The 27,330-nt window shown below is 38.8% G+C and overlaps 1 protein-coding gene across 5 annotated transcripts in view; it reads left to right on the top strand.

The window, feature by feature from the left end:
* The window catches only part of N4BP2 (NEDD4 binding protein 2), a 70,769-nt gene extending 67,182 nt beyond the window's left edge, over positions 1-3,587 (top strand). For 3 of the 5 annotated variants that reach the window (XM_027544314.1, XM_027544312.1, XM_027544315.1), the window contains exon 17: positions 148-2,991. In XM_027544314.1, coding sequence (XP_027400115.1) covers positions 148-193 — 46 coding nt within the window. In that variant the 3' untranslated portion in view covers positions 194-2,991. Of the gene's footprint in view, positions 1-147 lie in introns of all 5 variants that reach the window. The other 2 variants (XM_027544313.1, XM_027544311.1) reach the window with 2 other exon arrangements.
* Positions 3,588-27,330: the final 23,743 nt, after the last annotated feature.

The raw sequence follows: 27,330 nt of genomic DNA on the forward strand, positions 1-27,330 counted from the left end.
GCATAGATATTAGTCCTTGATTTAACTTAAAGGAGAGTGCTTTGATAGTGAATATTATGTTTAGCATAGGCACTTAGAATTGGTTACAAGATATATTTTGTAATCAATTTGAAATTTTTATCTTTAACTCTTTTTTCATTTTTGCAGATTCTCTGAAATTAAACCAGGGTGCTTGAAAGTCATGCTAAAATAAAACAAACATCCTTGACTAAAAAGTGTGAAGGTTTGTAGCTTAAAATTAGTTTTATTTGCAGTGATTTAGTCAATTTTACGTAAATGTATGTTTTATTAGTAGTGATGTCCAGTTATAAACAGAAAAACATGATGTTTTTCAAAATTCAAGAGACGTTTAATTTTTACTCAAATGCCAAATATGTTATCTATTAAAGATATTAAAGAGAATTTTTATTGATTACCAGATGTCTAAGAAAATTATCAGCTGTGGTTTTAAAGATTGAAATGCTCTGATACTTTCTCAGACAGAAAATGTTAACCTTTATATTAATTGTTGTTTGACGTTTCATAAAGTCTTAAAGGCTTCTACGAGAGGTATTTAAAATGCTTTGAGATCTAGTTGTAGTAGTACAGAAAGAAAGGAGATCTAACAGAAACCTTTGAGTGCTTTTGATTTCAAAACAATACAAAAAATCATTTTGCCATATTCTGCAGGAAGGAAGACACTCTGTTGTACTTCTTCTTTGTATATGGTTGTGATCGCTTACCTTTTGTTCCTTCTTTCTGGGTGTGTACATTTCCTAGAAGTTAAGTTGGGGTCTGAGATTATGGTGCAGTTTTATACCTTCTATAGGCAGACAAGTTTTCAAAGAAGGAGTGCTGCTGTCTTCTAGAACTGCTCCTAGTCTTATAGCACTGCCTGTGTAAATGATATTTATTGAAGACAGTACTAAAGAGCTATATTTTGTATTTGAGGCATGTAATTTCTAAACTAGAGAAGGTCAAAATCCTATTAACTTAAAACAGATATAGAAAACATTTTTAATATAATCATAAAAGAAATTCTTACAATTTAAAAGTTTTTTACCTTTATTTTTAAAAAGAACCAACTTTCTGAAAGGAAACTCACTGACATCTTTTTTCTTGGTCAGGTTAAAAAGCCCTGTTAGTATACTTGTCAGTTATAACTTCCTTTACACAAGTTTAGTGTGATAAAGTATAATTTTCCAATATGAGACGCTGGCTTAAATAAATCTGACTTTGGATGTGAAGGGTATTTTCAACATACGTAGTTTTAGCAAACAACTGTATTGATTTTTGATAAGCTTAAAAATTATTTGGACTAGAGGTGATAGGATTTAGGATTGCGCTATTACTGAAAGAATTTCCAGAAGAACAGACATTTTAATGAAAATAAAATTCAGAAACATGTTTTTATATATCATGAAAGCATGCTTGTAAAAGAAGAGCCATATCATTGAATTTATTTCCATAAAAATATATGTTTGTTACTTAGAAATAGTAACTGATGTTGAAGTATTATTCACATTGTTACATTTGTGGTAATTTGTTAAAAATGCCAACAGTTTGGCATGTTTTTTGTGAGGTCTAGAAGAGTTGTATACTTGTTTAAATTGTTTTAAAAATAAAACAATTCCTTTCAACAACTTTAATTATAAAACTACAACTGTTAGTTAATGAAATAAAACCTTTCTGTGTATAAATTGATATGATTTAAGAAATGTGTATAACAGTACTAAAACCTAGAATTATTCAAGTGTGTGCAGCTGCATACTCATTTTCTGTGTTTTTATATTTCCTCATCCCAGTTTAAAAAAAAGACATCGCTTTTGAGTGTTTCAACTAGACTTTATTTCAATATTAGTTATTATAATTATGATTAATATGGGAGCAGTCAAAAAGAACAAGAGGTGAGGTATTTTGTGGGCAGAAATCAAATGAAAGAACTTATGTTTTGAACTGTACCAACTCTAGTTTTATGCTTTATTTTGGTAAATCTAGGGCATTTCTTCTTAATCATCATTCGTAAATATATGGAGAAATATTGAGCATTATAAATGTTTTTGTAAAGTTGTTTAGTATCAAATTGGCTTCTATCCCACTATCTAGCATAGTTTAAGCAACATGTAATTATGAAAGAAAATTTTATAATGGCTCTTTTCTTGTTTTGCCTGTTTCTAAATCCTGTATGCCAAAGGTAAACAGAGTTTGAGGATTATCAAATTTTTCTCTTTTACTCATTTCTAAATCCTGTGTGTCAAAACTAAAGATAATGAGGGGCTTATCAGAGTTTTTGTGTATGTTTTGGTATATTTGTGCTAATATATATGACTTACTAGAATGGCTCTTTGCAAAGTTATTAATATTTAAGAAATACAACAGCTCTGTAATTTTGGAAGATTTTAATAACAATTATATTCTTTCAATAGTCTCTTACCAGTATCTCCCAGGGGACGATGAGCACTAATGTGGAAACCACAGGGAAAGCGGGGTTGAACAGAAGGGACTCTTAACAGTATTTTCAGTCTGTTCATTTCCTTCCTTAAACAGGAGAAATGGAAGTATTTTGTTTTACATTTATTGGCTGTTCATGTATCTCTATATTATTTCAAGTTGAGATTTATTCATGTATTAGTGTTTCAGTACTGCCTGAAATTCTAAGGCCTTTAAATGTGGGACATATTGTATAGTAGAAACCCTGACTTAACACTTTAAAGTGTCTTGTGTATTATAACACATTTTGGAGAGAAAAGCTAAATAATTCTGTTGGATTGTTTCCAATCCTTTATTTTGTCCTTTTTAAATTCAAGTGTTTTGTATGCTTAGAAAAAAGATATATATAATAGCAAGATTGCTTATTTCTGAGCTGGAAATTGGAAACTTTGAAACTCAGGAAATTGCTCTGACAATGTTTTAACTGCTCTCAATTTAAGAAAATGACAAAATGTATAAAAAAGACACAAAAATAATGTGTGCTGTTTTTTCCAATTGCTTTTTCGTTGTGCAATAGAGGTGAAGTTTGATAATTTTTCTGTGTTGTGGTTAAATATTGCTTATTTTTATTTACATGGTAAAGAAAACAGATTTAAATGTTTTGTGTGGCCAAAAAACCTTGTCATTTAAAAGGTAAAGTAAGTTTAGGTAGAATTTATGTAAATGGTGCTTATTTTTAAATGTAATTCAAGTTTACAGTGTTACTTAATGTCTCTTTGCAAAATTTATTAGAGAAATAAGGCTAGAATGCATCTACATCCCGGAGAGTTTTTTATAACTTCACATTATATGATGACATTGTTTTCCTTAAAGTTGAGCAAATGACTTTTATGGTCCAAATGATGAAACCATTTATTAACATGTGATTGAGAATTAACCATGAGACTTCTCATTAAAATATAATATTGCAACTGTCAGTTGGAGAATATATTATAAGATTTTCAAACAGTCTATTAGAGACAAAATCCTTTTATTTGTACTATAAAGAAAATGTAATTTTGCTGTTAACTCTGTACTTTTTTATTGAAACTGTTTTATAACTTTGCTTTTAAAATTTCTTATGAAACCATTTGCAAATTACATACTTAATTTAATAAAATACATTAACCACTGCTCAATGTGAGGATATCCTTCATTTGGTGTGGTGGGGTTAGTGGTTTAAATATTAAAGTACATTTTTATGCATAACTTAATATTTAATATTTCACATGGTCACAATCTCCACTTCCCTCCTTCTCCCCTCCATTCAAGCAGTTAGGCCTTTCTTCTTCCATTACTTTAGGGGAAGGATTTGATCAGCAGAAAGGAAAACCAAAGGAGTGTTCCTAACTTTCATTTGCAAAAGCCTACATGCTTAGGGACCAGTAAAGACCAGCAGGACAGACAAAAGGATGAGACAGAGGACTTCCATCACTCCACTCCACCCCATCCTCAACACAAAGAAGTTTCCTCCAGGATGACACCACACCACCCTTATGGTAGAAAGCGAAGAGGAACTAAAGAGCCTCTTGATGAAGGTGAAAGAGGAGAGTCAAAAAGCTGGCTTAAAACTCTGCATTCAAAAAACTAAGATCACGGCATCCTGTCCTATCACTTCATGGCAAATAGATGGGGAAACAGTGGCTGACTTTTATTTTGGGGGCTCCAAAATCACTGCAGATGGTGACTGCAGCCATGAAATTTAAAAGGTGCTTGCTCTTCAGAAGAAAAGCTATGACCAAGCTAGACAGCGTATTTAAAAGCAGAGACTTGACTTTGCCAACAAAGGTTCATCTAGTCAAAGCTATGGTTTTTCCAGTAGTCATGTATGGATGTGAGAGTTGAACTATAAAGAAAGCTGAGCACCGAAGAATTGATGCTTTTGAACTGTGTTGTTGGAGAAGTCTCTTGAGAGTCCCTTTGGACTGCAAGGAGATCCAACCAGTCCATCCTAAAGGAAATCAATTCTGAATATTCATTGGAAGGACTAATGCTGAAGCTGAAACTCCAGTACTTTGGCCACCTGATGTGAAGAACTGACTCATTGGAATAGACCCTGATGCTGGGAAAGATTGAGGGCAGGAGGAGAAGGGGACGGCAGAGGATGAGATGGTTGGATGGCATCACTGACTTGATTGACATGAGTTTGAGCAAGCTCTGGGAGTTGGTGATGGACAGGGAATCCTGGCATGCTGCAGTCCATGGGGTCATGAAGAGTTGGACATGACTGAACTGAACTGGTAATTTCAAGGGAAAAGTGTCAAAAGTTTTTTATTTTTGTACCACAACTTTTATTCTAATTTGAACTATTTTGCTGTTGCAAAAAAGGACTTCCCTGTAGCTCAAATGGTAAAGAATCTGCCTGCAGTGCAGGATACCTGGGTTCTATTCCTGGGTTGGGAAGATTCTCTGGAGAAGGGAATGGAGGTCCACTCCAGTATTCTTGCCTGGAGAATCCCATGGACAGAGGAGCCTGGTGGTCTACAGTCCATGGGATCACAAAGAGTTGGACACCACTGAGGAGGAAAAGTTACGACCAACCTAGATAGCATATTGAAAAGCAGAGACATTGCCAACAAAGGTCCATCTAGTCAATGGTACGGTTTTTCCAGTAGTCATGTATGGATATGAGAGTTGGACTGTGAAGAAAGCTGAGGGCCGAAGAATTGATGCTTTTGAACTGTGGTGTTGGAGAAGACTCTTGAGAGTCCCTTGGACTGCAAGGAGATCCAACCAGTCCATTCTGAAGGAGATCAGCCCTGGGATTTCTTTGGAAGGAATGATGCTAAAGCTGAAACTCCAGTACTTTGGCCACCTCATGCGAAGAGTTGACTCATTGGAAAAGACTCTGATGCTGGGAGGGATTGGGGGCAGGAGGAGAAGGGGAGGACAGAGGAAGAGATGGCTGGATGGCATTTTTGGTGATGCTGGATGGCATCACTGACTTGATTGGCATGAGTTTGAGTGAACTTAGACTTAAAAAGTGACTTAAAAATATTTATTTTCGGTGATGGACGTGAGTCTGAGTGAACTCTGGGAGTTGGTGATGGACAGGGAGGCCTGGCATGCTGCGATTCATGGGGTCGCAAAGAGTCGGACACAACTGAGCAACTGAACTGAACTGAACTGAGCAACTAACTACTACTACTGTAGCAAATAGGGGTCTGCTTTTGAACCAGGATTAGCTAGGTTTATGTTTTCATACCATTATGTCTTTTGACTGATGTCACAATTAAGAATTGTGTCTCTAAAGAACTGTGTCTCTCAAGTAATACTTTAATTAATATTAAAGTCCTTTGAACTTTATTAAACTCCAAAATAGAATAATTTATACATTTAGCAAGGACTTAAAAATATTTATTCAATAAGTATTTATTGGATATTTGTTAATAGGAATACCAAGTGAGGCAGAAAGAGCTTCTCTCTACAGGTATTTCATCAACTATTTTGTGTGTGATAATTTATATGGTGGGACACTTTTCATATACATTATATTTTAAGACTCAAGGGAAATTTATTACATAGGTGTCCTACAAAAGCTTAGATAGACTTGCCTAGTTAGTGGCAGAGGTAAGACTTCAACCTGGATTCTCTGACTCCTAGTATAGAGCAACTATATCTGTCTTAAGAGTAAGAATAATTGCTGAAAAAGAGATAATATCCTGTTATCCCCAACTGAGAGAGATGTGGCTCCACAGTGTATGTCTGTGAAAGTCTGTCATTTCTAAATCTGCCTTCCTCCTTTATCTAGGAGGATAAAGCTGCTATTATGGTTTTTTCCAATGGTAAAGATAAATTGATTTTTCTCTTCATTTAAAATTTCAGAAATATAAAGAGTCCAGGACTGATGGGCATCCTCTTTTCCATGAAGTTTTTGAGAATCTAGGATCCTTTTAGCTCATCACTGTAGCCGATCCAAGGAGGGCTCTCATTTTCCTAAAGCAGTATGGGTGGCTATAGCTCTAATCATCGCATCTATAGTCTCTTGGAGGAAAGACAAGAAGGGAGCAGTGGGCAAATGCCAGTGGTCTTTTGCATAAGAATTGTGGAAGCCGCCATAGAACACTTCCACTTACATCTTACTGGCCAGAACTCAGTTGCGTGGTCACATCTAGGTGCAAGAGAGGCTGGGAAGTTGTCTTTATTTCATACTATCATGTGTTCTGGTAAAATTTGGGCATTCTCTTGGAGGAAAAAAAATGTATTAAGGGAATGAAGCGTAGTCTCTGCCACATCATTTTTGATTATTGAATGCAAATAATGTGAAAATTAGTTCTTATAAATTTTTTTAACAAGTCTTTGTTGATTACTATGTGCTAGGAATAACAAAGGAACTCACAGTTGTATGTATTTTAACTTAAATATTCAAATAGTAACCAACATTGCTGATGGAATGGGTTTTCAGTTGATAACTGCTAATGCAATCACTTTTGATCTAATAACTCAATTGTGGCAACTAGATTAAGTATGTAAGTTATTTCTAGTGATACTGTTAATATATTTGTATAGTGACATTTGTGTTTTCTTAAACATTCTTTACCAGTGAGCCACAAGGGAAGCCCAATGTTAGAGAAGAAACAGGTAAAACAGCTAATTGTAAGCAAGGTTCTGTTAGACAATGAATCTTTCTAGTGGTTTGTTCTTTCTTAAGATAACTTTGGCTCTTCAGCATCTTTTGTGGTTCCATACAAATTTTAGGATTGTTCTGTTTCTATGAAAAATTCCACTGAAATTTTGAATGGGATTACATTGAATCTACATTGGTTCCTCTCTGTAGCTCAGACGGTAAAGAATCTGCCTGCAATGTGCAAGACCTGGATTCGATCTCAGGGTTGGGAAAATCCCCTGGAGAAGGGAATGGCAACCCACTCCAGTATTCTTGCCTGGAGAATCCCGTGGACAGAGGAGCCTGGTGGGCTACAATCCATGGGATAGAAGAGAGTCAGACACGATTGAGTGACTGACACTTACTGCCTTACATTGAATCTATAGATGATTTTGGATACTATGGACTTAACTCTTCTGATCCATGAGCATGAGATAATCTCTCTACTTACTTGTATCTTCAATTTCTTTCATCAGCCTCATACAGTTTTCATTGTACATACCTTTCACTTCCTTGATTAAATTTATTCCTAGCTATTTATTGTTTCTGATGCTATTGTAAATGGATTTTTTTTGTTGTTGTTTTTGTGTTCTTTGTTGCACTGTGTCTTCATTGCTCTGTACAGGCTTTCTCTAGTTGTGTGCGACAAGTGGGGGCCACGCTTCATTGTGGTGTGTGGTCTTCTCATTTTGGTGACCTCTCTCCTTGCAGAGCACAGGCTCTAGGCCCGTGGGCTTTAGTAGTTGTGGCTCATGGGCTCAGAAGCTGTGTGGCACAGAGCTTAGTTGCTTTGCAGCATGTGGAATCTTCCCAGACCAGGAATTGAACCCGTGTCCCCTGCATTGGCAGGCAGATTCCTGTCTACTGTGCCACCAGAGAGGTCCGTAAATGGGGTTGTTTTATTTTTTGGTGAGATAGTTCATTGTTAGTATAGAGAAACACAGCTGCTTTTTGTATGTTGATATTATATCCTACAACTTTACTGAATTTGTTTATTAGTTCTAACAGTTTTTGTTGGAGTCTTTAGAATTTTCTGTATGTAAGATGATATCATCTGCAAACAGACAAATTAACTTCTTTCTGCTTTGGTTGCCTTTTATTTCTTTTTCTTGCATAATTGCTCCAGCTAAGACTTCAGTTACTATGTTGAGTAGGAGTGGTGAGAGTAGGCAGTGTTGTCTTATTTTTATTTTTTGCCACTTGTAGGATCTTAGGTCCCTGACTGCTGATGGAACTCCAGCCTTTGGCAGTGTGAGATTTTACCATCGAGCATGACATTAGCTGTTGGTTTGTCATATATGACAAGAGTGATGACTAGTAGAGACAAGAGAGCAGAAACAGATCTGTGCAAACTATCTTTGTTGTAAAAAATTGATTAAAACATAATTGTGAAAATCATAAAAGACCATAAAACATGGTCCTGTGTTCTTAAGGACCATATATGCAGAAATTTTAACAAAATGTTAGAAAAATAAATCCAGTGGTATATAAAAAGGTTAATATATCACAACCATAAGTGAATTTTTCAGGAATATAAGGATATAATTTACCACATTAACAGAAGGGGGAGAAAAAAGGAAAAAATTTATGATTAATTTCCTTGATACAGAAATGAGATGTGATAAAATTCAATACTTATCATGGTAAAATATTTCAGATAATTAAGAATAGAGAATTACTTTAGTCTGATAAAGAGTATTATGTTAAAAGCACAAATATACTTAAATGTAAAATACTATAATTTTGCCTTCTGAGATTGGAAAACTGTATTTATATGAATTAAAATCAAACTGAATTCCTGTCTAACAATATACATATGTGGGCTCCAGAAGGGTTAAGACAGTTGTGACAGTTGAAGCTATAAAATTGTGCATATCAATTTTAAGAATCCTGATTTATTATTTCTGAAAATGGGATGAGCCTTACCCTAGACTTAATTTTTATAATTGCCATTGGCCATTGTTTTCTACAGTTAAGCATCTCTGAAATCAGTATGCATCTTCATATGGTGCATATGAGGTTTCATTAAATATCATAAATAGTTTAGAAAACATCTTTGTGATGTAGAGATGGGAAAGAATTCAAAGCCCGAGAAACAAAAGTTTTAAGGGAAAAATATAGTGCATTTGATAAAAAAATTAAAGTTTTCTGCCTAATGAAGAACATCATTCTCCAAGTGAGGCTTCAACAGTATGAGAGCCGAGAACTTCAGATGTTCAAGCTGGAGTTAGAAAAGGCAGAAGAGCCAGAGATCAAATTGGCAACATCTATTAGATCACAGAAAAACAAGAGACTTCCAGAAAAACATCTACTTCTGCTTCATTGACTAGGCTAAAGCCTTTGTGTGGATCACAACAAACTGTAAAATTCTTAAAGAGATGGGAATACCAGACTACCTTACCTGCCTCCTGAGAAATCTGTATGCAGGTCAAAAAACAAAGTTAGATCCAGATATGGAACAACGGACTGGTTCCAAATTTGGAAAGGAGTACGTCAAGGCTGTCTATTGTCACCCTGATTATTTAACTTATATGCAGAGTATATCATGTGAAGTGCTGGGCACAAGCTGGAATCAAGATTGCTGGCAGAAAGCAAAGAGGAACTAAAGAGCCTCTTGATGAAGGTGAAAGAAAGTGAAAAAGCTGGCTTAAAATTTCAACATTCAAACAATGAAGATGATGGCATCCGGTCCCATCACTTCATGGCAAATAGATGGGGAAACAATGGAAACAGTGAGAGACTTTATATTCTTGGACTCCAAAATCACGGTAGATGGTGACTGCAGCTATGAAATTAAAAGATGCTTGCTCCTTGGAAGGAAAGCTATGACCAACCTAGATAGCACATAAAAAGCAGAGACATTACTTTCCCAACAAAGGAAAATGTAGTCAAAGCTATTGTTTTTCCAGTAGTCATGTATGGATGTGAAAGTTGGACCATGAAGAAGGCTGAGTGCCTAAGAATTGATGCTTTGAACTGTGGCGTTGAAGAAGACTCTTGAGAGTCCCTTGGACTGCACGGAGATCAAACCAGTCACTCCTAAAGGAAATCAGTCCTGAATATTCATTGGAAGGACTGATGCTGAAGCTGCCATACTTTGGCCACCTGATGCGAAGAGCTGACTCATTAGAGAAGACCCTGCTGCTGGGAAAGATTGAAGGCAGGAGGAGAAGGGGATGACAGAGGATGAGATGGTTGGATGGCATCACTAATGCAATGGACATGCGTTTGAGTAAGCTCTGGGAGTTGGTGATGGACAGAGAAGCCTGGCATGCTGCAGTGCCTGGAATCACAAAGAGTTGAACATGACTAAACGACTGAACTGAACTGAAGAACATAATGAGTGACAATAGAAAATATTTGCAATGTCTGAGTGACAAGGAACTAGTTTCCAAATATAAGAGGAACTCTGGTGAAAATAAATCTAATAGAAAATGGTCAAAGAATATGGTAAGGTCATTTTACAGAAGTATGAGCCTCTAAAAGCCAATAAGACTCTAAAAGCCAATAAACAGATGCTCAAATTTATTTCTACTAAGAGAACTACAGTTAATACATTAAAAATGAGATAGTCTCTCATACTTACTCGTTTGGCAAAATGGAAACCTGGATAATGCTACATGTTACTCTCATGCACCACTGATGAAAGACCTGAAGAACATTCTGGTAGTGCTTGGTTGAGTTAAAATGTTTATGTATCCGTGGCACAGCAGTCATACTTCTGGGTGTATCCCAAAGAGATTTCTCCACAAGTTCACAAGAATGCTGGAATTTGGAGGTAATTTGGGTCTTTGTTACCAGGGGAATGTGAAAGTGATGGATAATACACTATTGAGTCCTGTGAAGGATTTAAAAGCAGTGGGCATGATGTACACACAGCAATGTGGACGTAAGAACAGTGGAGTGTGAAAAAAAGCTATGCATCACAATACTGTGTAAATTAAAAATAGGTATAAGCAACAATCCATGTTTTACAGCAACAGATAACAGTGATACACATGGAAATACAAAGTTTGCCTGGCGGTGAGGAAAGGATATGAAAATGAAGAAGGCAGCAGAAAAGAATTAAATCAATATGTAGGGGGCTTACACAAATCAAAGATGATAGTGTGCCATGAACTAGGGAGAATGACTAACTGAACCCTCTGCCATGAAATCCACTAAATACGTAACTTGTTGGGTTGGGAGTGGGAGGAGGTCAAAGTCTGCTTGTTTCTAGAAACATGCTTAGACATCTTCTGCTGATGCTAACATTGCATGGTGGCGCCAATGGTTACAGTAATTGAGATTTCTTTCTGAAAAAATACCTGGAATTGTTTTTCTTCTGTGACCTGAACCCTGACTAATAATACAGTGAGGTTGCTCAAATTCCTTAGCCTGGTTAGTAAAATGAAAAAAAGTTATCCAGGATCTTAAGCTATTTAAATTTTATTGGAAATGTCATGCTTCCCAGACACAAGGGAAACAGTAAAACGTTTTTCTCTTAGACCTGTGCTTGCCCGTAGCAGTCAGCAATGAAAGTAAACTTTTGGGTATAGTTACACATGTAATTTTGACCAGTTATGGAAACCATTATCCAAATGGCTTTTGGAAAGGTTCCTACTCTCAGCTTTATATAAGCTAAAATCAACAATCAAGGGAGTCTAGGAAGCTCAGACTTATAGTTTATCAAGAGAAAAACAAGACACATTTTACCTGAAACTATCATAATAAGCTAATGAATTGGCGCCTTTTTAGGTGGGTCTTGGTAATACTATCTCTTTAGAGTATAGTAAATTAAAAGATCAATTGGATAATACTGTAAGAAAAGATTTCCTGCCTTTGATATACAAATGATGGGTCAGTTTGTTTATCCCCATTAACTCTATAGTTGTGGTCCCATCTGATTGAATGCAGAATGTTCTAGTTTTGTTTTGGTGGCTTCTACTATCGAGACGGAGAAGGCAATGGCACCCCACTCCAGTACTCTTGCTTGGAAAATCCCATGGATGGAGGAGCCTGTTAGGCTGCAGACCATGGGGTCGCTAAGAGTCGGACAGGACTGAGCGACTTCACTTTCTCTTTTCACTTTCATGCATTGGAGAGGGAAATGGCAGCCCACTCCAGTGTTCTTGCCTGGAGAATCCCAGGGACAGGGGAGGCTGCCGTCTATGGGGTCGCACAGAGTCGGAAACGACTGAAGTGACTTAGCACTATCCCAGAAAGATATCCAATACTTAGAATCAGGTGCTCAAAAATAAGTGGAAATTACCATATATTGCCAAAAACAAACCCAGATACTGGTTCAAGCCTGTAGATCCAACACTCAGTTTATAGGAATTACAGAGAGATGTGTCAACACTGTGGATGCAACCACCAGAATACAGACTGGGAAACTAACAGTTTCTTCAAAAATTACGAAGGGACAAGCTTCCCACAAATGGAAAGGGAACCTATACATTGAGATTTAAGATGCACATTGGCCAGTTACAATTTGTAGTCCTTATTTGGTGCTAGTTCAGGAAAAAAAAACTATAAAAATTTTTATGACAATAACAAGACAATTGTCAATGTGAAGATTGATTGGATAATTTTATTAAAGAACCTATTTTTAGAGATGATGTTACTGTGGTTGCGTTAGGAAAACCCAGTCTTTCTTTCTGTGTGTTTCTTTTCTGTGTGTCTCCTTCGCCGTTCACATAGAACACTTAACTTCTGCTCATCAAATGTGTGGTGTTTTCCCCCACACCAAGCAACTGTCTGTGACACCAGCAGACGTTCTATAGTTCAACTCAATTTGACACTGTCTACCCATAACTTGATTTTTTAGCAGAATGAGTAATAGCAATAAATAGATGGCTTTCAAGTTACTTCTGCCTTCCAGATTCATAAGAGTATATCTAATTGGTGGAAACTCTTTTATATTCAGAATTTTATGAGCAAGAGGGGTTTAGGAAATGCAGTTTTAGGCTTTCCAGCCTCTACTAAAAGTCTCAAAGTGGAGCTGGAGGCTGAATGGTCAAATGTGCATATTTACAACACTGATGGTACTTGTCAAATCATGCACGAGAAATAAAGTAGGTAGATGTGTTTATCACAAAAGCCTTGTGTGTCAACTAAGGTATGTAGAGGTATGTCCGGGGTTACCACAAATCCAGGGTAAACTTAGCATGTCTTTCAGGAGCATTAATTTTACTCGATGGCAAATAATGCACATTATTATATAATGTACCTTATTTGTATATTAAAACAAAAATGGTTAAATTATGGAGAAGAATGGAAAACTTTGCCTTAATTTTAAAAAGTATAACAGTAAGGTTCAATGAGATTAATCTTTAGGCCATTTACTTGGACTCCCTTTCCCCAAAGTAGTTTCTCAAACTTTAGATACACAATGCGTGCCAAGTCACTTCAGTCATGTCAGACTTTGTGACCTGATGGACTGTATCCCACCAGGCTCCTCTGTCCATGGAATTCCCCAGGCAAGAATACTGGAGTGGGTTGCCATACCCTTCTCCACGGGATCTTGACCCAGGTATCAAACCTGGGTCTTCCACATTGCAGGTGGATTATTTACTGTCTAAGACGCTAGGGGAGCCCCTTAGATACACAATAATGATCCACAAAATGCTCAGTTAAAATACAGAGTTTTGCCTTCCTTCAGATTTCCTGAATCAGGAAGCTGGGCTCTGAATTTAAATACCACAGATGCTTATAATGCAGGTAGGCCATACCTTAAGAAATGCTACCCTAGTTGAATAGCCTCTCATGAACATTTTACTCTTTTCTTAGTTACTCAAGGTAGTGTTTCTTGGCTTCTATTACAATCCTGATTTGCAGGTCCTCAAACATAGTTAATCCTGCCTTGGGACTCAGAAAGAAATAGGCACTCTTTTTTTAAAAAAAAATTTTTTTTAATTGAAGGATAATTGCTTTACAGAATTTTGTTGTTTTCTATCAAACCTCAACATGAATCAGCCATAGGTATACATATGTCTCCTCCCTCTTGAACCTCTCTCCCATCTCTCTCCCCATCCCACCCTTCTAGGTTGACACAGAGTCCCTGTTTGAGTTTTCTGAGACATACAGCAAATTCCCATTGGCTATCTAGTTTACATATGGTAATGTAAGTTTCATTTTACTCTCTCCATGTATCTCACCCTCTCCTCCTCTCTCCCCTATGTGTGTGTATGTTAGTTGCTTAGTCGTGTCTGACTCTCTGCAACCCTGCAAGCCCACCAGGCCCCTCTGTCCACGGGATTCTCCAGGCAAGAACATTGGAGTGGGTTGCCATTTCCTTCTCCAAAAGGAACTGTAGAAAGAAAGAAAGTGAAGTCACTCAGTCATGTCTGACTCTTTGCGACCCCATGGACTGTAGCCTACCAGGCTCCTCCATCCATGGAATTTTCCAGGCAAGAGTGCTGGAGTGGGTTGCCATTTCCTTCTCCTCCTCTCCCCTATACTCTTTTAAATTTATATAGAGTAGCTTACTTATAACAATCCAGTGAGGGAAACTGAGGAACAAAGAGGTTAAGTGACTTGCCTAAGATTACACAGACAAGAGGTGATTGGCCCGGGATTCACACTAAGGCAATCTGGTTTCAAGGCCTGTGTGTTTAACTGTGATGCATATTACCTCCTAGCAATGGTCCAAGAAGCTCAGACTTCAAATTTATCAAGGAGAACAGCAAGATACACGTTACCTGGACTGGCATAATAAGTTGTGAACCTCCCTGCCCTCTCTGGCAGTCTCCTCAGAGCTCAACAGGCTTCACTAACAGTCTCTTCAGGACCCTTTAACTTTTCACTAATTTTCTCCTCAAGGTTCTTCCAACTTCTTCCAGATGCTAAGTTCCAAAACTACTCTTACATTTTAGATTTTTGTTATAGCAGAACCCCCTTTTTGGTACCAAAATTAGTATTTGTTGTCTATTCCTGCCTAAGAAATTATTCTAAGACATAGTGGCTTAGAACAGCAAAAACACTTATTATCCTTAGAGTTTCCTAGGATTATGGGAATGGTCTATCTTGGGGATTCTAGGTTGGAGTCTGTCATGAGGTTGAAGCCAGCATGTTGATTGGGGCATCAATCATTTGAAGGCTTGTTTGGGGCTTGCAAATCCACTTCCAAGGTAGTGGCTCATTCATATGGTGAGTTGGTGCTGGTTTCTTGGCGAAAATCCTCAAATTTCTCTCCATGCAAGCCTCTCCACTGACTGCTTAAATGCCCTTATAACATGGCCGCTGTCCCCAGAGTGGACAATCCATGTGAACAAACAGAAGCTACAATGACTTCTATGACTTGGTATTGAAAGTCTTGCGCTTCCCTAGTGGCTCAGATGGTAAAGACTCTGCCTGCAATGCAGGAAATGCAGGAGACTGAGGTTCAATCCCTGGTGGGGAAGATCCCCTGGAGAAGGAATGGCAACCCACTCCAATATTCTTGCCTGGAGAATTCCTTGGACAGAGGAGCCTAGCAGTCTACCATTCATGGGGTCACAAAGAGTTGGACACGGCTGAGTGACTAATACAACTATACTGTTGGAAGTCTCGCGTCATTCTATTTTTCTTTTCCGTTAGGTCTACTACAGGATATTGAATATAGTTCCCTGTGCCATACAGCAGGACCTTGTTTATCCATTTTACATGTAATAGTTTGCATCTGCTAACCCCCCAATCCATCTCTCCCCCAGCCCTGCCCCTTGACAAACACAAGTCTGTTCTCTATGTCTGTGAGTCTCAACACCATTATCTTTGCCAAATTCTATTTGTTAGAAGCAAGTCATTAAAATAGACTCCATTCAAAGGTAGGGGAATTAGCTCTACTTTTTGAAGGAAAGTTTGCCAAAGAATTGGTAGATTTCTTTAAAGAACATCGTGTCTACCTTGTGCTAGGCACCGTTAGGTACTTTGCAGATGTAGCCAACATAATCTTTATAACCATGCTCAAGATAGGTATCATTACCCACATGGCAGATGTTGTTAGCCTAACAGCTATTCTTTGTTCTCGTTATCCTGACTCTTTATTCAGGTATCTGGTGGCAATGTGCTCAGGAAAGACTGACCCCTCTGTAGCCCGAGAGGGTGAATCATGATTGGAGGAAAAGGCAATCACAGCAGTCCCATTTCCCTTTGTTGGTGACTGGTTAGAGGGTGGATATACCCAATGCTAAACTCCGTGAGTTAAGCATGGTAGAGCTTAAAGAGGAAAGACGTCGTTCTTTTTTTTTTCAAACTTTAAACTTTTTATTTTATATTGGGGTATAGCCAATGAACAATGTTGTGGTAGTTTCAGGTGAACAGCAAAGGGATATACATGTATCCACTCTCCCCTAAACCCCCTCCCATACACACTGGCGCATAACATTGAGTAGAGTTCCATATGCTGTACAATAGGTCCTTGTTGGTTATCCATTTTGAATATAGCAGTGTATACATGATCTTCCCAAACTCCCTAACTATCCGTTCCCCCCGGCAACCATAAGTTTGTTTTCTAAGTCTGTTAGTCTCTGTTTTGTAAGTAAGTTCATTTGTATCATGTATTTTTGGTTTTCTTTTAGATTCCACATATAAGGGATGTCATATGATACTTCTCTGACTTACTTCACTCAGGATGACACTTTCTAGGGCCATCCATGTTGCTGCAAATGCCATTTACAAGAACCTTTGTTTTTGATGATATCACCGAACCACTGAATTAACCCCAGAATAAATCTTCTTTTTTTTTTAAGTTAATTTTTGGCATTGCTGGGTCTTTGTTGCTCCCTGTGGGCTTTTTCTAGTTGCAGCAAGTTGGGGTTACTCTCTAGTTGTGGTGTGAAGGCTTCTGATTTTGGAGGCCTCTCTTGTTGTAGAGCACAGGCTCTAGGTATGTGGGTTTCAGTAGTTGTGCACACCGTCTTAGTTGCCCTGAGGCAGAGGCATTGGCAGGTGGATTCCTACCCACTGGACCGCCAGGGAAGTCCCCAGTCTGTTTATTTTTTTCCAGCAAAACAAAACTTTTAATATGTTTTTGTACACTTCGGAATCTAAATGATGAGGAAATAATGGTAGAATTTTAAAAAATAATTTTTATTGGAGTATAGTTGATTTATAGTAGAACAGATCTTAACGACCTTGTTATGGGAAGCAACATAAGTTGGTTGGTTTTCTTTTAAGCTGAAAGCATTGTAATGGATGCACCCCATTTTACAGATTAGAAAACAAGTTCAGAGAGGTTATGTCACTTGCCCAAACTTTCCCAGGTAATAAATAGCAGAACCAGGTTTGAGATTGAGATCTGAATAGCCCCCAAACCTGGTATTGTATATTGTACTGATTAAGTGATTTTTTCCTAGAAATTCTTAGGAGTTGAGGAGAAACAGAGACATACTTTGGGTTAAGTAGAGTCAGTGGTTGGTAAGTAGGTATGGTAGGGGATCAGTATGGGAAGGAAAAGAGAAAGAATTTAGGATGCTGTATACGTGAAGTCGAAATGGCCAACTGATACAGACTGGGTGAGGAGTCGAGTGGCACCCAGAGGGGACTGGTAGGTAGACTAGGGAAATGGAGGTGAGTAGTGAAGATAAAAGAACAGACTCAGAGCATGTGAGGGAAAGTGGAAGGACATGCAGGAAGGGAGAGAAATTTCAGAGAACAAGATATGAGGGATGCAAATATTTGTTGCCAACAGAGTTTGATTTGTGGCTGAGAATGGAGATGATGGTTATCAGAATGGAGAAGGTCATAGAACTGGTATCAAATTCCTGGATCATCCATTTAATGTACATGTTTCCCAGGAAGATGACAGGCAGCAGAGGGTAAAGGAAGATTGAAAGCCAGTCTGCTGAAAATATGGATGGATTAGAAAATATTTCTTTATTTGCATGGTCCCCATCCTTCACACTGATAGGATCTGACTCAACACAGCCACCCTTTGCAGAAAAATTTGTAAGGATTATTCAACTTTGAATAATCTGCTGTTTTATACCAAGTAGAGAGATGAGATGGATGAGGTCATTGGGAGGAGCTGAGAGGATTGTGGGAAATGGATGGTTTCTTGGGTCTTTCTTTTCTTTCTTTTTTTTTGTGGGGAGGGTCTTTCTGAAATAATTCTTTGCAGGTAGGATTTCATGGTTGTGTTCGAAGCCACTCTTTCTTGTTCATTTATCCACCAAATATATGAAAACCAATGAAATATACTTTAAAAATCACTCGCTATTTTGGATTCTCTCAGCTTCCCTGTTTGTATAAACAATTGAGAATTAATAGTAGTCTCTCGAATCTCTGCTCAGACTCTGGAGCAGGTGGAGATGTATGGTAAGAAGTACTGTCTTTTGAAGGTCTGGGCTAACTTTTTCTTTTCATTGTTCTCTCTTAAGTAAAATTAATTTCTCCCCTTTAAAAATAATGTCTGGCATTTGGTTACTTAAGAATCTGTTGTTAAAGCACATTATTTCCTTGGAAGAAAAGTTATGACCAACCTAGATAGCATATTCAAAAGCAGAGACATTACTTTGCCAACAAAGGTTCATCTAGTCAAGGCTATGGTTTTTCCAGTGGTCATGTATGGGTGTGAGAGTTGGACTGTGAAGAAGGCTGAGCACAGAAGAATTGATGCTTTTGAACTGTGGTGTTGGAGAAGACTCTTGAGAATCCCTTGGACTGCAAGGAGATCCAACCAGTCCATTCTGAAGGAGATCAGCCCTGGGATTTCTTTGGAAGGAATGATGCTAAAGCTGAAACTCCAGTACTTTGGCCACCTCATGCGAAGAGTTACCTCATTGGAAAAGACTCTGATGCTGGGAGGGATTGGGGGCAGAAGGAGATGGGGACGACAGAGGATGAGATGGCTGGATGGCATCACTGACTCGATGGACGTGAGTTTGAGTGAACTCTGGGAATTAGTGATGGACAGGGAGGCCTGGCGTGCTGCGATTCATGGGGTCGCAGAGTCGGACACGACTGAACAACTGAACTGAACTGAATTTTTTATTACACTCATGAAATGAGTTCATTCTAGACTTTCTGAATATACTGTCTCCCTTAGCCCTGTATTTCTTGTTCTCGTCCTTGGAGTAGTGTTAACAGTTTTCCGTCATGTGCCTGTGATTTCACTGTGAACTAACTCAGATATTTTCAGAAAACAGGCAGGATATAAATAAATACATCTGTATGTTTAAGGGGAAAAGAAGCAGGGTGCAAAAGGGTATTTACAGTATGATCCCATTTGTGTTTTTTAAAAATTTTTAAATTTTTAATTGAAAGATAATTGCTTTACAGAATTTTGTTTTTTGAAAAGGATATATATAGATTCACTTATATTGTGTGCTGCAGTCCACAGGGTCGCAGAGTTAGACACAACTTAGCAACTGAAAAACAAGATAAATCCACTTATATACTATACTTCTTTTTCAATATACACACACAAACATGCGCGCTCGCGTGCGCACACACACACACATACACACACACACACAAATGGAAACTCACACATAGAGTGAACAGAATAGAACCTGGGACTTTAATGACTCAGCCTCAGAGTGTTACTGAAGGAATGTGTTATGTAGGGTCCGGCTACTTGCCGTTCAAAAACCAATAAACAGGTCAAGTTTGTGGAAAGGAAAGTTTGCTTTGTTTCAGATGCCAGCAATTGGAGAGGGGAGGGTAGCAGACATCTGTCCAAAGGCCGACTCCCCCTCCCCTGACAGAGTTGGGGTGGCATGTGGGGCTATGTGTAGAAACAGCAGTCAGCTCTAGTGGTCATTTTCAAATTGGTCATCAGTGGTCTGACCAGCATCATCTTGGTTGTTTTAGGTACAGTTAATCATCGGTTCCAGGGTCCATTTGTTCCCATTTCCTTGTGGCCATTTCTCGGAATTGTGGCAGCTCATGTCCTGGGTGTAGTCTGATCCTCATGTAGTTAATTAAGTTCTCCACTTGGTGTGTTAGTATCTACAAGACAGTTCACAGGATATGGCTCAGAATATTATCTATAGCCCTTGAGAAAGAACTAAAGGTCCTTGACTGTGCTTAATGGCTACATTATTATTATTTAGTCTCCTTGGACTGTTTTTGTTTCCCCTTTCTCATTTCTCTGATCTTATTCTTTGACTAAAGTTTAACACAGACAAAGGCAGGCAGAAGACATGGAGGGGCAAGCACCATAGGGTTCTCCGTTTCAAGAGGGTATCATGTTGAGAAGATAGTAAAAGTAATTCTAATTTTTATTTGTATTATTTAAAGAACTTACAAGAGCATCACTAGTATTTTATATAATGTGTTATGTAACTTGTATGAGCACCTCTTTAAGTCTGCATTCCTGTTACAGAAGGGGCACCCCTTCCAGGGCCTAAAAGTGGACTCTTGTCTAACACTTGGAAATGAACTGTCCAAGGAGACACATGTGCTGACAAAGCAAGAGACTTTATTGGGAAAGGGTGCCTGGACAGAGAATAGGAAGCTAAAGGGACCCAGGAGAACTACTCTGCCACATGGCTCATGGTCTCGGGTTTTATGGTGATGGGATTACTTTCCAGGTTGTCTCTGGCCAATCATTTATGACTCAGGGTCCTTCCTGGTAGCTCATGCATTGCTCTGCCAAGATGGATTCCAGCGAGAAGGGTTCTGGGAGGTTGGTAGGATAGATGGACTGGCGTCTCCTCACTCTTCTTGACCTTTCCCAAATTCTTCTGGTTGGTGGTAGCTTGTTCTGCATTCCTTACCAGGACCCCCTGTTGTAAGATAACTTATGTAAGTGCTTACCATTGTGTCTGGCCAGGGCGGGCGGTTTTGGTCACCTGTTCCCTATACATTACTACAGAATTTCTTTCTGTCTCCCCTTCTCTCATATCCCATAGATACCCCAAAGCCTCTGCCCTATATTTCTTATTCTCCCTCTTTCACCAAAACTCTCCTTGATATCTTTGCCAGTGCTAGGCCTCATCTGTTACCCTCCTTCTTTCTTTGCTTTTCCTTTCTTTCCCTCCACATAGAGAATAGGACAACTTCATAAAAATAAAATTAGGGTAGATTTTTATTATACATTTTTCAGAACTAGACAAATCTAGTAGACAAAAAATAAGACCATACAAAAACTAATATAGTCAACATATGTGCATTATTAAATATGTATAAATCTTGCATTCTTCAGAGAACACATGTAATTTCTAAATGGCCATTGACCATATACAAAACCTGACCATAAACTGCCACACACACACACAAAACCAATAAGAAAATTTAAAAGTAGAGATTTTTACAGGTCACATTATCTGATGAAATTAGAAGTAAATTATTTGTTTATTTAGTTTTGGCTGCACTGGGTCTTCATTGCTGCCTGCAGGCTTTCTCTGGTTTCAGCAAGCCGGCCTACTCTCTAGTTGCACTGCCCTGGCTTCTCTTGTGGTGGTTTCTCTTGTTGCAGTGCACCAGCACCAGGACAAGCAGGCTCAGCAGTTGTGCCATGCAGGCTTAGCTGCTTCCAGGTATGTGGAATCTTTCCAGACCAGGGGTTGAACTCATGTCTCCTGCACTGGCAAGTGAATTCTTAACCACTGGATCACCAGGAAAGTCCTAGAAGTCAATTAATTAAAAATTTAAAAGATAACGTAATTATTTGAAATTACATTACAAATTACCATTACAGGATGGTAAGATTACCATCCTGTAATCATTTCACAAGATACAGGTCAAATCATTGTGATGTATCCTTGAAACTAATGTAATAGTGAATGTCAACTATACCTCAATAAAAAATATTAAAATGGAAAACAGTCCACCCAAAAAAAGACTACCCTCCTAAATGGGTTTCCCAGGTGATGCTACTGGTAAAAAACCTGCCTGCCAACACAGGAGACATAAGAGATGTGGATTTGATCCCTGGTTTAGTAAGATCCCCTGGAGGAGGGCATGGCAACCCACTCCAGTATTCTTGCCTGGAAAATCTCATGGACAGAGGAACCTGGCTGTCGGGAGCCGCATTAGGCATTACTGACAAAATAGAGGCATGGCCCTAAATCCCCTCCCTTTGTTCCGTAGGCATGGACCCAGAATGAAGGAGTTAGGCTTTGTGATTCTGACTTGTTTTTCCCTTTCCTCGGCTGAGTTGACTGAAGAGAATATTAAGGTGCTTATTGTTTTTGAGAGGAGCATGAGAAGGCATAAAGCCTTCTGCAGCTGTACTCAAAGAATAATTCATAAAGTTAATCACTGACATTAGTTCAAGGACTTTTACAAAAAAAGTGTTCCAGGGTGAGCACACAGGCTTGCAGCTTGAGGCCATGGGAGGGATTGCTATCTGAAGCCCATTTGTGAGAAAAGTTTATGGCAAAGGAGTTTGCTGAATTTAGGGCTTAGGAATAATTAAAATAGAAGCTAAAGATTTAAGGATTGCTGTAATGTTAGCATATTCTACTATCAGATCAGTCGCTCAGTCGTGTCCGACTCTGCGACCCCATGAATCGCAGCACGCCAGGCCTCCCTGTCCATCACCAATTCCAGGAGTTCACTGAGACTCACGTCCATCGAGTCAGTGATGCCATCCTGCCATCTCATCCTCTGTCGTCCCCTTCTCCTCTTGCCCCCAATCCCTCCCAGCATCAGAGTCTTTTCCAATAAGTCAACTCTTCGCATGAGGTGGCCAAAGTACTGGCCTTCCTTCCAAAGAAATCCCAGGGCTGATCTCCTTCAGAATGGACTGGTTGGATCTCCTTGCAGTCCAAGGGATTCTCAAGAGTCTTCTCCAACACCACAGTTCAAAAGCATCAATTCTTTGGCGCTCAGCCTTCTTCACAGTCCAACTCTCACATCCATACATGACCACAGGAAAAACCATAGCCTTGACTAGACGGACCTTTGTTGGCAAAGTAATGTCTCTGCTTTTCAATATGCTATCTAGGTTGGTCATAGCTTTCCTTCCAAGGAGTAAGCGTCTTTTAATTTCATGGCTGCAGTCACCATCTGCAGTGATTTTGGAGCCCAGAAAAATAAAGTCTGACACTGTTTCCACTGTTTCCCCATCTATTTCCCATGAAGTGGTGGGACCGGATGCCATGATCTTCGTTTTCTGAATGTTGAGCTTTAAGCCAACTTTTTCATTCTCCACTTTCACTTTCATCAAGAGGCTTTTGAGTTCCTCTTCACTTTCTGCCATAAGGGTGGTGTCATCTGCATATCTGAGGTTATTGCTGTTTCTTCCGGCAATCTTGATTCCAGCTTGTGTTTCTTCCAGTCCAGCGTCTCTCATGATGTACTCTGCATATAAGTTAAATAAATAGGGTGACAATATACAGCCTTGACGTACTCCTTTTCCTATTTGGAACCAGTCTGTTGTTCCATGTCCAGTTCTAACTGTTGCTTCCTGACCTGTATACAAATTTCTCAAGAGGCAGATCAGGTGGTCTGGTATTCCCATCTCATGAAGAATTTTCCACAGTGTATTGTGATCCACACAGTTAAAGGCTTTGGCATAGTCAATAAAGCAGAAATAGATGCTTTTCTGGAACTCTCTTGCTTTTTCCATGATCCAGCGGATGTTGGCAATTTGATCTCTGGTTCCTCTGCCTTTTCTAAAACAAGCTTGAACACCTGGAAGTTCACGGTTCACATATTGCTGAAGCCTGGCTTGGAGAATTTTGAGCATTACTTTACTAGCGTGTGAGATGAGTGCAATTGTGTGGTAGTTTGAGCATTCTTTGGCCTTGCCTTTTTTGGGGATTGGAATGAAAACTGACCTTTTCCAGTCCTGTGGCCACTGCTGAGTTTTCCAAATTTGCTGGCATATTGAATGCAGCACTTTCACAGCATCATCTTTCAGGATTTGGAATAGCTCAACTGGAATTCCATCACCTCCACTAGCTTTGTTCGTTAGTGATGCTTTCTAAGGCCCACTTGACTTCACATTCCAGGATATCTGGCTCTAGGTCAGTGATCACACCATCGTGATTATCTGGGTCGTGAAGATCTTTTTTGTACAGTTCTTCTGTGTATTCTTGCCATCTCTTCTTAATATCTTCTGCTTCTGTTAGGTCCATACCATTTCTGTCCTTTATCGAGCCCATCTTTGCATGAAATGTTCCTTTGGTATCTCTGATTTTCTTGAAGAGATCCCTAGTCTTTCCCATTCTGTTGTTTTCGTCTATTCTACTATAGCTTATAGAAATTAGGGACTTTAGAGATATTAGGTAGAAGCCCTTTCTAAGAAATAGTGAGCTTAGGATACTAGGGGCAAACAGGACTTAGAAAGATAAGAAATAAACTGAGGAATGTGGTATGCAGCCCAGACATTAGCATGAGTTACAGTGTATTCATAAGGACACATGAGAAAAAGTAGATAAAGAGAATCGCTGAGGAAGGAACTCCTTTTGAGGGGCAACAATGATTTTTTGAGAAAAATAAATCTGGGTCAATGGGAACTAAAAATATCAAACCTCTGACCTAATGCTTTTGTAAAAGTATAAAAGAGAATCAAAAGCTTGAGATAAACAGGCAGTCCAAGAAAAATGAGAGGCTGCCTCAGTTTCTCGCTGACACCACCCATCCCTTCAGGTTGAATTCCTGGCTGCTGGAGCTGGACTCCAGCACCTGGCAGGCTACAGTCCTGGGGGTCACAGAGTCAAACAATACTGAAGTGATTTAGCATGCTTGCACCCACCCTTCTAAATAATCTTTGCATAGAACTAGAAACTAAAATTGAAACTGTGAACTCTAGAGTGAGAAAGGAAACCCCAACAAAACCAAACCGACAAGACCCAATGAAATCTGTATGCAAAGATTAGAAATATAAGAACTCAATATTTATCCTTAAAAATTAGAACTAAAAACAGTAAAAGAGGAATTAATAAAAATAAAGACTTAATTTCGTGAAATGTAGAAAATAGTAGAAAAGATAAATCAAAAGCACCCCTCCCAAAATTAACCCCTAATGAACCAGAGGGTAAAAAAAAAAAAAAAAAAAAACTAGTAAAAACTAAAATACACATTTAACCTAGCAATTCTACTCTATAATTCTTACGGGAATAAAACTTAAATCTCAAGAAATATTATATATTCAAAGATATTTACTTAGTAATGTTCATAGTGACCAAAGTTTAGCTTCCTGATGGCTCACATGGTAAAGAATCCCCCTGAAATGCAGGAGACCTGAGTTTGATCTCTGGGTTGGGAAGATCTCCTGGAGAAGGGAATGACGACCCACTCCAGTATTCTTGCCTGGAGAATTCCATGGACAGAGGAGCCTGGTGAGCTGAAATTCATGGGGTCAGAGTCTGCCAGGACTGAGCAACTAACACAGAGGTAGTGACCAAAACTGGAAACAAAGTGTCCTTGAGAAGGCACTGCTTCAACGAACTGTTGCAGCCACCCTATAGAAACATTACAGAGCCATACAAGGATGAGGGAATCCTTTCCTGGTTGTCCACTGCTGTGTAACACGATTCCCTGAAACTTACTGACGCAAAACAACAATTTTATCATGCTCGTGAATTCGGTGGAATTCGGACAAGGTACAGCAGAGCCTATAAACACAATGGAGGTGGTTTGTTTTTTGTGGTGTCCGAGGTCTCATTCAGAAGATGCGATAGCTGAGGATGACTTGATGGAAGAGATCTGGAGTTTTCTGAAGGCTCATTCACTCACATATCTGGCTGTTGGCTGAGACTTCAGCTAGAACTGTCTGTGAGAACTTCTACACATGGCCTCCCAGGGTAGCCTGGGCCCCTCACAAAATGGTACTGGTTGAGAGAGAGAGACAGGGAGACAGGGAAAGGAAGAAAAAGAAGAGAGAAAATAGGTGGAAGATGTGTCATTTTTTCTAACTTAGTCTTAAAAGTCACACTGTATCAACTTCTGCCACATTTGTCAAGATGCTCACAGGCACAGCTGGTTCAAGAGACGGGGAAATAGACTCCACATTTTTATGGGACAGCTGTAAGGTCATGGAAGAGCATGAGGAACAGGACATACCATTGTGACTATTTTTGGAAAATAAAATATTCCACAGATCCTTACCAGTTAGGGCATCCCATGATGTATTGTTAAGCGAACAAATAGTAAAATCAGAAAAGGGTATATAATTCTATTTTTGTAAAACAGTTAATGGCAACTTGGATATGTGTGTGTACTTATGATTATATGAACAGGAAGAAGGCTATGTAAAGATAAACAGTAGGTAGTTAACTTTGGTTGCTGGGTGAGGTGGAGGGGAGCAGTAAACAAAGAGAAAAAGTACACTGATGCAGTTTCCCTGGTTGTCCAGTGGTCCATGCTTCCAATGCAAGGGGGCAAAGGTTATATCCCTGGTCAGGAAACTGAGGTCCTACGTGCTGTGCTATGTGGCCAAATATACTCATATCTACCTACATATGTACAAATATAAGAAAGTTCAGGTAATAGAGGTGAAAGTTTGTAGAGTGGATGTGGCAATGTTGGATGAATATGTAGGTTCTGAAGAGAAAATTTAGAACAGTGGAAGGAACTGTGATATAGACAAGATGCCATGAGCTTCTCAAGCAGCACTGGTTCTATGGAACTCATAATTAAGATTGAGGGATTTGCCATTTTATTGCCTATGAAGGGAATATAGTTTGGGTTTTCTTGAAAAAGAAGTTTCTTTTCAAATTTTATATTTGCTCTATTATTAAGAATATTGTGTCAATATAATTTTTGACCTATGGGGCCAATATTTTAATAGTTACATCCACTTTATGGTTTCAAAAAGTTTAGGTTTAATTGGTTATAAATGATAGTCGAAGAATTACTTTCTGATGTCTAAATGTTATCATCCCCTTGGAGTATCATTATTGCTTTCTATTCTTGGAAACACCTCATTTAGTGTTATGTCTGCACTTATCAGCACTTACATGGTTATTGAATATCCACATCTTTCTTTCCTTCCTCTGTGTGCTTGTTTTTGGGTTTTCTACTAATCACTAGCATTCTGAAGTGGTTGGGGAGAGGAAAAGAGTCTGAAAATAAACCGAAGGACTGTTGCTTTGTCTGGAGTTCTTGGGTAATGCTTGTTTGCATGAGGCTGAAATCAGTGTTGAAATATAAGTCAGCCAAGGAGTTTGCTAACATACCGAACGACCTAGAGTCAAAGAGGCCAGTGCCCGAGATGGTGGGTGACAATCTTCCTCTTAATCCTTTGAAGATGGTTTCTCTCCACAATGGTAGCAGTAATTCAGAATCGAGTATGATATATTTGAAGACCTTATTAAAACTTTACCACTAGGGGTCAGAATTTAGCCCATGAATCCTACCTGGTTTCATCAAGAGCATGCTGGTAAATAATGCTTTATGTATTTTTCCTTTGTTTCCTA

Source organism: Bos indicus x Bos taurus, chromosome 6, assembly GCF_003369695.1.
Source record: "Bos indicus x Bos taurus breed Angus x Brahman F1 hybrid chromosome 6, Bos_hybrid_MaternalHap_v2.0, whole genome shotgun sequence".
NCBI classification, from domain to species: Eukaryota; Metazoa; Chordata; class Mammalia; order Artiodactyla; family Bovidae; genus Bos; species Bos indicus x Bos taurus.